We start from the raw sequence: 12087 nt of genomic DNA on the forward strand, positions 1-12087 counted from the left end.
GTCAAGACAGGCCACAGTAACATTCCTGTTGCAGCAGTTTAGGGAGATAACAGTCTCTTTCACAATTCAGTATTGCAGTATAGACAAGGCCCCAGTTACATTTATGCAGCAAAGGTGTAGGCCAACCCCACACACCTTGCTCTAGCATGAGTGCAGGCGAGGCCCATAAAAATTACTAGGATTACACTGTAGGCGAGGGCCCAAAAAAATTGGTGTGCCAACAGTACTAATGTACGTCAGAAAAATTGCCCATGCCCAACCAAGAGGACAGGTGAAACCCATTATTCGCTTTGGTTACTGTGGCTTAATTTGTAACTAGGCCTGGAGGCAGCCCAGTTAAAATAAAAATTGGTTATGGTGCAAGTTTCAACGCTTTAATGAAAATTGAAACGTATAAACATTGTTTACAAAAGTAATATGACTGAGCCTTGTGGGCCTAAGAAAAATTGCCCGTTCGGCGTGATCACGTGAGGTTTCGGGAGGAGGAGCAGGAGGAGGAGGATGAATATAATACACAGATTGATGAAGCTAAAAGGTCCCCATTTTTTATGGTGATAGAGAATGATGCTTCCATCCGCGGGTGCAGCCTACGTATTGTTTAGGTACCGCTGCTGTCCGCTGGTGGAGAAGAGAAGTCTGGGGAAATCCAGGCTTTGTTCATACTTATGAGTGTAAGCCTGTCGGCACTGTCAGTTGACTGGCGGGTACGCTTATCCGTGATGATTCCCCCAGCTGCACTAAACACCCTCTCTGACAAGACGCTATCCGCAGGGCAAGCAAGCACCTCCAGGGAATACAGCGCGAGTTCAGGCCACGTGTCCAGCTTCGACACCCAGTAGTTGTATGGAGCAGAGGCGTCACGGAGGACGGTCGTGCGATCGACTACGTACTCCCTCACCATCCTTTTACAGTGCTCCCTCCGACTCAGCCTTGACTGGGGAGCGGTGACACAGTCTTGCTGGGGAGCCATAAAGCTGGCAAAGGCCTTGGAGAGTGTTCCCCTGCCTGCGCTGTACATGCTGCCTGATCTCCGCGCCTCCCCTGCTACCTGGCCCTCGGAACTGCGCCTTCTGCCACTAGCGCTGTCGGATGGGAATTTTACCATCAGTTTGTCCATCAGGGTCCTGTGGTATAGCATCACTCTCGAACCCCTTTCCTCTTTAGGTATGAGAGTGGAAAGGTTCTCCTTATACCGTGGGTCGAGCAGTGTGTACACCCAGTAATCCGTAGTGGCCAGAATGCGTCTAACGCGAGGGTCACGAGAAAGGCATCCTAACATGAAGTCAGCCATGTGTGCCAGGGTACCTGTACGCAACACATGGCTGTCCTCACTAGGAAGATCACTTTCAGGATCCTCCTCCTCCTCCTCAGGCCATACACGCTGAAAGTATGACAGGCAAGCAGCATGGGTACCCTCAGCAGTGGGCCCAGCTGTCTCTTCCCCCTGCTCCTCCTCAGGCTCCTCCCCCTCCACCTCCTCTTCCTCCTCCTCAACGCGCTGAGATATAGACATGAGGGTGCTCTGACTATCCAGCGACATACTGTCTTCCCCCGCCTCCGTTTCCAAGCGCAAAGCGTCTGCCTTTATGCTTTGCAGGGAACTTCTCAAGAGGCATAGCAGAGCTATGGTGACGCTAATGATTGTAGCATCGCCGCTCACCATCTGCATAGACTCCTCAAAGTTTCCAAGGACCTGGCAGATGGCTGCCAACCAGGCCCACTCTTCTGTAAAGATTTGAGGAGGCTGACTCCCACTACGCCGCCCATGTTGGAGTTGGTATAGCTCTACGCTGCTCATAGAGCCTGGCCAACATGTGGAGCGTAGAGTTCCACCATGTGGGCACGTCACACAGCAGTCGGTGCACTGGCAGATTAAACCGATGTTGCAGGGTCCGCAGGGTGGCAGCGTCCGTGTGGGACCCGGAGCACCTTTACGAGCAGGTCTGACAAGTGTGGGTAGCTTTTCAGAAAGCGCTGAACCACCAAATTAAAGACGTGGGCCAGGCATGGCACGTGCGTGAGGCTGCCGAGCTGCAGAGCCGCCACCTGGTTACGGCCGTTGTCACACACGACCATGCCCGGTTGGAGGCTCAGCGGTGAAAGCCAGCGGCCGGTCTGCTCTGTCAGACCCTGCAGCAGTTCGTGGGCCATGTGCCTCTTCTCTCCTAAGCTGAGTAGTTTCAGCACGGCCTGCTGACGCTTTCCCACCGCTGTGCTGCCACACCGCGCGACACTGACTGCTGGTTGCGTAGGAGGAGGAGGAGGGTGGTTTAGTGGAGGAAGCATACACCGCCGCAGATACCAGCACCGAGCTGGGGCCCGCAATTCTGGGGGTGGCTAGGACGTGAGCGGTCCCAGGCTCTGACTCGGTCCCAGCCTCCACTAAATTTACCCAATGTACCGTCAGGGAGATATAGTGGCCCTGCCCGCCTGTGCTTGTCCACATGTCCGTTGTTAAGTGGACCTTGCCAGTAACCGCGTTGGTGAGGGCGCGTACAATGTTGCGGGAGACGTGGTCGTGCAGGGCTGGGACGGCACATCGGGAAAAGTAGTGGCGACTGGGAACCGAGTAGCACGGGGCCGCCGTCGCCATCATGTTTTTGAAAGCCTCAGTTTCCACAAGGCTATACGGCAACATCTCCAGGCTGATCAATTTGGCTATGTGCACGTTTAACGCTTGCGCTCAAACAGTTGCGCTAGCGACGGCTGGACGCTGCGCTGACAGACATTGCTGGATGGGGCCGAGGACAGCGGAGGTGAGGGTGTGGGTGCAGGCCGGGAGACGGTCGTGCGTGTGAACTCAGAGGGGGGTTGAATCTCAGTGGCAGGTTGGGGCACAGGGGGAGAGGCAGTGGTGCAAACCGGAGGCGGTGAACGGCCTTCGTCCCACCTTGTGGGGTGCTTGGCCATCATATGCCTGCGCATGCTGGTGGTGGTGAGGCTGGTGGTGGTGGCTCCCCGGCTGATCTTGGCGCGACAAACCTTGCACATCACAGTTCGTCGGTCATCTGCATTCTCAGTGAAAAACTGCCACACCTTTGAGCACCTCGGCCTCTGCAGGGTGGCATGGCATGAGGGGGCGCTTTGGGAAACAGTTGGTGGATTATTCGGTCTGGCCCTGCCTCTACCCATGGCCACCGCACTGCCTCTTCCAACCTGCCCTGCTGCTGCACTTGCCTCCCCCTCTGAAGACCTGTCCTCAGTAGGCTTAGCAAACCAGGTGGGGTCAGTCACCTCATCGTCCAGCTGCTCTTCCTCCAAATCCTCTGTGCGCTCCTCCCTCGGACTTACTGCCCTTACTACTACCTCACTGATAGACAACTGTGTCTCATTGTCATCGTCCTCCTCACCCACTGAAAGGTCTTGAGACAGTTGCCGGAAGTCCCCAGTCTCCTCACCCAGATCCCGGGAACTTTCCAAAGGTTGGGCATCGGTCATGAGAAACTCCTCAGGTGATAGAGGATTCATTTTTTCGCACTCAAGGCCGGGACCCGAGAACAGTTCCTGGGAGCCTGCCTGCTCTTCTGAATGTGTCATTTGCTGGGAGGGAGGAGGCTGGGAGAAGGGAGGAGCAGCAGCGAGAGGATTCAGGGATGCAGCAGTGGACGGTGTCGAAGACTGGGTGGTGACGGTGGATAGTTTGCTGGATGCACTTTCTGCCATGCACGACAGGACCTGCTCACGCTGCTCAGTTTCTAATAAAGGTCTACCGCGTGGACCCATTAATTGTGAGATGAATCTGGGGACCCCAGAAACGTGCCTTTCTCCTAATCCCGCAGCAGTCGGCTGCGATACACCTGGACCAGGAGCTCGGCCTGTGCCCACACCCTGACTTGGGCCTCCGCGTCCTCGCCCGCGACCACGTCCACGTCCTCTAGGCCTACCCCTACCCCTCAGCATGGTGTATTACGAGTAGAGCAGAAACAGAATGCTGTAATTAAATGTGCCGCTTATTGGCCTGTGGTTGGAGGCTGACTTCGCTTATGGAACGCACAGCAGAGCCAGGAAACAATTATGCGCAAGCCTGTAGTCAGACCTAGGTGCATATGACTGAGCTACTGGAATTCACAGCGAAGAACCAGTCAAGTGGCCAAAGGCCAGTGGTAGGCCTTAAAGGGGTTGTCCCGCGGCAGCAAGTGGGTCTATACACTTCTGTATGGCCATATTAATGCAATTTGTAATGTACATTGTGCATTAATTATGAGCCATACAGAAGTTATAAAAAGTTTTTCACTTACCTGCTCCGCTGCTGGCGTCCTCGTTCCCATGGTTGCCGTCTAATTTTCGCCATCTAAAATGGTCGAATGGCCAAATTAGACGCGCTTGCGCAGTCCGGGTCTTCTGCTTTTCTGAATGGGGCTCCGTGTAGCTCCGTGTAGCTCCGCCCCGTCACGTGCCGATTCCAGCCAATCAGGAGGCTGGAATCGGCAATGGACCGCACAGAAGAGCTGTGGTCCACGGAGGAAGAAGATCCCGGCGGCCATCTTCAGCAGGTAAGTATAGAAGTCACCGGAGCGCGGGGATTCAGGTAAGCGCTGAGCGTTTTTTTTTTTAAGTCCCTGCATCGGGGTTGTCTCGCGCCAAACGGGGGGGGGGGGTTGAAAAAAAAAAAAAAACGTTTCGGCGCGGGACAACTTCTTTAAGTATTTTGCTTCAATTTTTTAAAATGGTGAGGTGAAAAACCAGACAGACCCTGTATGCAGCGTATATATGTATACTCTTTCCCTCTGGCGGGATGACGGCGATCATGTAGCGGACACAGCAGAGCCAGGAAACAATTATGCGCAAGCCTGCTGTAACGCTTAGCTGGGTAATAATGAGCGACTACTACCCCCAGCAGACACGCAATAAACTGTACACGGTCACAGGCTTAGCTGGGTAATAATGAGCGACTACTACCCCCAGCAGACACGCAGTAAACTGAAGACGGTCACAGGCAGCCCAAATTTAGTATTTTTTTCCAATTTTTGGGAAAAAGCCCACTGCCTATATAGCCTGTATATGGATTTCCCTGTTGGAGGATGACTGTGGTTATTAAAAGCACAGTGCAGCCAGAAAAAAGTATGTGCAAGGCTGGGTATTAATGAGCGACTACTACCCCCAGCAGACACGCAGTAAACTGTGGACGGTCACAGGCTTAGCTGGGTAATAATGAGCGACTACTACCCCCAGCACACACGCAGTAAACTGAAGACAGCCACAGGCAGCCAAAATATAGTATTTTTTTCCAATTTGTGGGAAAAAGCCCACGGCCTATATTGCCTGTATATGGATTTCCCTGTTGGAGGATGACTGTGGTTATTGAAAGCACAGTGCATCCAGAAAACAATTATGCGCAAGCCTGCAGTAACACCTAGCTGGGTAATAGTGAGCGACTACTACCCCCAGCAGACACGCAGTAAACTGAACACGGTCACAGGCAGCCCAAAGATTTTTTTTTCCAATTTTTTTGAAAAAGCCCACTGCCTATAAAGCCAGTATATCTCTTTCCCTGTACCACTGTCCCTGCCTCACCAGTACTGCCCCTATACTCAGTAAAATGACTGCAGACTGAGGACGCTATGGTCTGCACGCCCGATATACAAAAAAAAAAATGTGCAAAACTGCTAAAAGCAGCCTCAACAGTACTGCACACGGTCAGATGTGGCCCTAAGAAGGACCGTTGGGGTTCTTGAAGATGAAGATAACAGCCTAACACTCTCCCTATAGCAGTTACAGCAGGACGGCACTTTCCCTAATGTCTCTCAGCGTGCATCTGTGGCGAGCCGCGGCCGGCCCCAGTTTATATACTCGGGTGTCACCTGATCTCCCCAGCCACTCACTGCAGGAGGGTGGGATAGGGCTGGAACTTCACAGGAGGAAGTTGTAATGCCTTCCCTGTGTTTCTATTGGCCAGAAAATGGCGCAAACTTTTCTGGGAAGAAAATGGAAGTGACTCGAACACTGCGTGGTGCTCGTCTCGAGTAACGAGCATCTCGAGTACCCTAATACTCAAACGAGCATCAAGCTCGGACGAGTACGCTCGCTCATCTCTAGTATTTAACAAGGAAAAATGCAAAGTCCTACATCTGGGCAAGAAAAATGAAAAAGCACATACAGAATGGGAGAAATTGGGCTGAGCGGCACATGTGAAAAAGACTTGGATATACTAATAGATCATAGACTGAACATGAGTCAACAATGTGATGCAAAAGCCAAAAAGGCAAACACAATTCTGGGATGTATTAAAAGAAACATAGAGTCTAGATCACGGGAGGTAATTATTCCCCTCTACTCTTCTTTAGTCAGACCTCATCTGGAATACTGTGTCCAATGTTTAGCTTGCATAAAAGAAGGCTGAGAGAAGACTTAATAGCTGTCTACAAATATCTGAAGGGCTGTCACAGTGCAGAGGGATCAGCCCTAGTCTCATTTGCACAAGGAAAGACTAGAAGCAATGGGATAAAACTGAAAGGGAGGGGGCACAAATTAGATATTAGAAAAAACTTTCTGACAGTGAGGGTGATCAATGAGTGGAACAGGTTACCACGGGAGGTGGTGCGTTTTCCTTCAATGGAAGTGTTCAAACAAAAACTGGACAAATATCTGTCAGGGATGATTTAGTAAATCCTGCACTGAGCAGGGGGTTGGACCCAATAAGCTAGGAGGTCCCTTCCAACTCTACCATTTAATGATTCTATTCTCATTTGCACAAGGAAAGACCAGAAGCAATGGGATGACATTGAAAGGGAGACACAGATTAGATATTAGAAACAACTTTCTGACAGTGAGGGGGATCAATGAGTGGAACAGGTTACCACGGGAAGTGGTGAGTTCTCCTTCAATGGAAGTCTGGACAACTATCTGTCTGGGATGATTTAGTGAATCCTGCACTGAGCAGGGGGTTGGACCAGATGACCCTGGAGGTCCCTTTCAACTCTACCATTCTATGATTCTATGTGGACTCTAGTATTTCTACTGCCAGAGAATCAACAGTGTGAAGGAACGGTGGCGTCATGAGTGACAACTTCTTCAATCCACTGCACCCATATACAGTTAATCGCTGTATCAGCGTTGCCTGGAAGAGGCCTAGCGGTGCATTGGTCAAGGTTGCATGCGTCTCTCCAGCGAGGAGTTTGGTAGAGCCACCATGACAATTGCCATCTCTACCCTTCCAACTCCTCAGCGTGGGCCTTGTGTCTCGACCACTGCACCTGCAGCTAGGAAATAAGTTTAAAACTTGGGATAAGCCCTTTAACTTTGTTTTTTTTTTAAACTACTGTAATCATACTAAACTCCCATTCATATGCAGTCACTTCACATACTGTTAGGTTGATAATTTTGTATTACATAATGATTTCTATGGTCAAACATGTAGGAGTGTTGTATGCAGGTTAATTAAAGGGGTTGTCCAGTTGTAAACTACTGATGGCCTATCCATACAATAAGCCATCAATAGAAAATCAGTGGTAGTCTACCACCTGGGATCCCTGTGGATGAGCAGTTCAGCGGGCCAATGCTCTTGTGCACTGAGCTCAGTTCTTCGTGAAGAAGCTAGTTCCATTCGCACTGCAGTGGCCAAGCTTGGTATTGCAGGCAATTTTCCCATTGAAGTGAATGGGAGCTTTGTGCGTAATACCAAGCCCGACCAGTGCAATGGGACTGGAGGTAGACCCTTGCTAATCTACTATTGATGGCCTAAGCTTGTTCTTTCACAGTAAAGAAAAAATAATAACTCTAGTCACATGAGATTAGTGCTCACCTCTGTGATAATGACTTTCAACCATAATGGGCTTCAGATTAAAAGGATTTAATGAAGCTTTGTAAATATCTTCACCATCCAGAGAAATAGCATCTGCTTCTCCATCCTGAAAAACAATAGGCTAATCAATGTCATTTATTTTACTTTTATTGGAAGGTTCCCTCGACAATATGGTGATCACAACAATCACCAGCGATCAGCTCAACCTATGGGTGATTCCTGCAACAAATGCTCAATTTCCCTGCAGCGCCACTGCAGGATAAATTTAAAATTACACTGTCCCCAGAGCTGGAGATTCTCTTTGTAGCCTTTCTCTAATTTTCTAGTCTATATTTCCAGGTATGCTGGTCTCAGATAACACTACAAGATATGATTTGGAGAGAAATCTACTTCATTGTTCAGCAGTTGAACCTGGTTCAAGCCACTACTTTATGAATGGCCATGGACTTCCATGAAGATGTACTCACACTGATAGTTTTCACACAGTCCAAAGTGCTGGATTTTTTCACACATTTTAGGTGAATTTCATTGACGGTGCAAGAGTTTGCAAGATCATTGCACTTTTTGTCTTCAATATCTGATGTCACACACCAACGTACATTTCTCCCTTGGGGCGCTGTGTAGCTCAGCCCTGGAAAATTGTAGGTTAAGGAATAATCATAAAAGTAACATAAAATTCATAAAGAAAATTATCTTTATACCAGGGTTTGTCGGGAGGGGGTGTGGCCACCCCAGACTGATAGATTTATGTATAATGTATGCTATAAACTGGCATAGATTATACCAGAAATGTACATCAGGTCCGACCTGGCGTACATTTTTGAGAAGGTGCATGGAGGTGTCAGGGATGTGTGTAATACCTGAAGTGGTGTTCGCCTTTTTGTGCATTTAGCACTCCATGTGCTTGGGGAAATTGTACTAAGACTGGCATTGGAAATACCTGTCTTAATAATTTTCCCCCTATCATTTTTGCTGTTTGGGATAATAACTTAGCAGACTTGTCCCTACAATATGATGCATGTGGAATGTCTTAATAGAACGCCAGATGGAATGTAGAATAATACAGAACTATATTATTGCATTATACTGTATGAGTGATCAAATGATTATAAGTGTACGTCGCCTTTAGCAAATAAAAATAAAATTAAAAATAAAGTTTTTTTTAATTATTACAAGAATAAAAAATATTGCAAAGTTTTAAGAAAAAACCTTTTCCCAGTCAAATCAAAGATTAATAAAAAAAATTGATATCACCATGTCATAAAAGTCCACTTATTAAAGTATCACATTAATAATTCTGAATGACAAATAATGTGGGAAAGAAAATACAATGCCAGAATTGAGCTTTTTTTTTGCTCACCCCGAATCCTAGAAAAAAACTGAATAAAAAAAAAAATCGATCAAAAATACATATGTATCCCCTAAATGGTATCAATAAAAACTACCCTTTGAATCTCGGGTGATCAGCTGATCGAGCGCCCACTGTCAGCAAATGCACAAGGGTGGAGCGTAAGTGTAGTGGCCGGCACTTGTAACTGCAGGCTGGGGTCTCCTTGAAATCAATGAGAGCTGCATCTGTGATTACAAGTGCCAGCCACTACACAGGTGTCAGATCAGAAGCTTCTGCTCATACTAGAGATGAGTGAACGTACTTGGTTCGGGTGTTTTTGGACTCAAGCACCACTTTTTCCGAGTAACTGACTACTCGGATGAAAAGATTCGGGGGGCGCCGGGGTTGCGTGGGGGGTTGCAGAGGGGAGTGGGGGGGGAGGAGAGAGAGAGAGAGCTCCCCCCTGTTCCCCACTGCTACCCCCTGCTCCAACACGCCGCCCCCGACGCCCCCCGAATCTTTTCGTCCGAGTAGTCAGTTACTCGGAAAAAGCGGTGCACGAGTCCAAAAACACCCGAACCGAGTACGTTCGCTCATCTCTAGCTCCAACCCCTGTTTATTTGCAACACTGATAACATGCATCTGCTCAGCAGATTGTCCAGGTTCCCAAGCGGCACACCCTCAGGATAGGTTATCAATAGTATTTTTCCCTAAAAAAACATTTTAAATTGGACATTATTATGTTGACTGCCAGTTTAAATGATTAGCATATTTAAAAGGTTTCAATCACAGTTGTTCTCTATGAATTAACAGAGCGCCATTGTGTGAACATGTAGCAAACGATGTCTGAGCTTACCCAACAGGCAGAGACACAGTAACAATTGGAAAGCAGGAGTCATCCTTATTTCGTACCAGGCACCATGTGAAGAATGTCCCATGAAGCACTGCAGCGTGCCTGTTAATGGCACCTGTATTTATAGAAGAACGGGGTGGCTAAGTGAGCGGATCAGTTGTATTATTTACAGAAATGTTTCCCAATAATTACTGTTCACCTCCTTATCAGTGACCGTTGTTCTTACACAGGTTTTTGGCAAAGAGACACTTTTTTCATCTGTCTGGCAAAGTATAGCTCTTCTAGTTTGGAAGTTTAATTGCTAAACTATTATCCGTGGTGCAGCATTCAACTATTTTATATGGAAACAGTCTTCTCAACATGAAAGAATAAGATGTAGTGTACAGAAGTTCATGTTTGGAAGTTTCTGGAAGGTGCTGGATGATCTATGTATTATCAGTACTTTTTATGTTGCATGAATATGAAGTGTATTGCCTAGCTTCAGCACTAGAGATGAGCGAACGTACTCGTTTCGAGTACTTACGCACCCGAGTACCGCCATTTTCGAGTACTTCAGTACTCGGGTGAAAAGATTCGGGGGGCGGGGAGAGGCGTGGCGGTGCGGGGGGTAGCAGCGGGGAACAGGGGGGAGCCCTCTCTCTCTCCCTCTCCCCCCCCCCCCCCACTCCCCACTGCTACTCCCCGTGCCACCACGGCGCCCCCCGAATTTTTTCGCCCGAGTACGGAAGTACTCGGAAATCGCGGTGTTCGGGCGAAAAAGGGGCGTGGCCGAGCACGTTCGCTCATCTCTATTCAGCACTGAATGGGTTACTGTCTGGGTCATGTCTGGAAATGTATCCTTTGTATGCCATGTGACCATGTTTCATATATGTATTTGCAAGGTGGATGATCGTGTCTTTTTCCTTGAGTTTGAATTGGAGTTTGACAAGAGAGCTTGCTGTGGAGTGCTGGCTACTTATAGGTACCTTCAACCTGTATGTGGTGAAGATGGAAGAAGAAGAGAGGTGGCCTGGAACTTTTTCTCTAGGCCCATATTTAAGAAGTGTGCCTGAAGTGTGGAGTCCACCATGCAGAGTTTAAGTCTGGCTAAACGAGGGTGTGACAGGTAGCGAGTTCATGTTCTCCTATATCAGTGGTGGTTAACCTATGGCAGAGGTGGAATGCAGGGCCCTCCCTGCTGGCACAAGCCGCCATCGGCCACTCACCACTTGTGATTACCAGCAGGGTCCGCGGCTCCCCTGCCGGCATTCACTCACTGCGCTGCTAGCAGCGCTGATACCGGCGCACACTGTGACATCAGTGTGCAGCCGGGATCCTCCTCCTCCCTCCCCTGACGTCTCCTATTACTATTAGTTCCGCGAGATCAGGGGGAGGAGGCATCCAGCAGCACACTGACATCACAGTTTGCATCGGGATCAGTACCAGCAGCAACGCCGAGCAGAGGAGCAGTGGATAAGTATATGGGTTCTGGGGAATGGGGGTGGGGGGTGTCACTGTCACACTAGGGGCCGCTGTCACACTAATGGGCCGCTGTGGGGGGGTCGCTATCACACTAATGGGCCACTGTCAGGGGGTCACTGTCACACTAATGGGCCGCTGTGAGGGGGGGGTCGCTGTCACAATAATGGGCCGCTGTGAGGGGGGAGTAGCTGACACACTGGGGGCCGTTGTGGGGAGGGGTCGCTGTCACTCTAATGGGCCGCTATTGGGGGGGTCGCTGTCACACTGAGGGCCGCTGTGTGTGGGGAGGGTCACTGTCACACAGTGGGTCGCTGTCACACGGGGGTCGCTATCATACTGGGGTCTGTCGTCATACTGGAAGCCACTATGGGGGGTTGCTGTCATACTGGGGGCCGCTGTGGGGGGTCGCTGTCATACTGGGGGTCGCGGTGGGGGGTCACTGTCATACTGGGGGCCGCTGTGGGGGGCCGCTGTCATACTGGGGGCAGCTGTCATACTGCGGGCTGCTATCAAAATTGACAGCGTACAGATTTTGACTGCTTTTTGGATGCGGTAATGCTGCAGAATTTTCCACAGAAATTTCTGCTCAGGACATTCTGCAGTATTTCCGCATCCAAAAAGCAGTCAAAATCTGCACGCTGTCTATTTTGAAGCAGCCCTGTGCTTTTTAAAACGACGGGTGTAAAATCATACATGATACGT

At 49.3% G+C, this 12087-nt stretch overlaps 1 protein-coding gene across 3 annotated transcripts in view; it reads right to left on the minus strand.

The window, feature by feature from the left end:
- Window positions 1-7841, minus strand: part of LOC136622541 (saxiphilin-like) — a 91541-nt gene extending 83700 nt beyond the window's left edge. For all 3 annotated transcript variants that reach the window (XM_066598106.1, XM_066598105.1, XM_066598104.1), the window contains exon 1: window positions 7742-7841. In XM_066598106.1, the coding sequence (XP_066454203.1) occupies window positions 7742-7766 (25 nt within the window). In that variant the 5' untranslated portion in view covers window positions 7767-7841. The remainder of the gene's footprint in view (window positions 1-7741) is intronic.
- Window positions 7842-12087: the final 4246 nt, after the last annotated feature.

Source organism: Eleutherodactylus coqui, chromosome 1 (assembly GCF_035609145.1).
Source record: "Eleutherodactylus coqui strain aEleCoq1 chromosome 1, aEleCoq1.hap1, whole genome shotgun sequence".
NCBI classification, from domain to species: domain Eukaryota; kingdom Metazoa; phylum Chordata; class Amphibia; order Anura; family Eleutherodactylidae; genus Eleutherodactylus; species Eleutherodactylus coqui.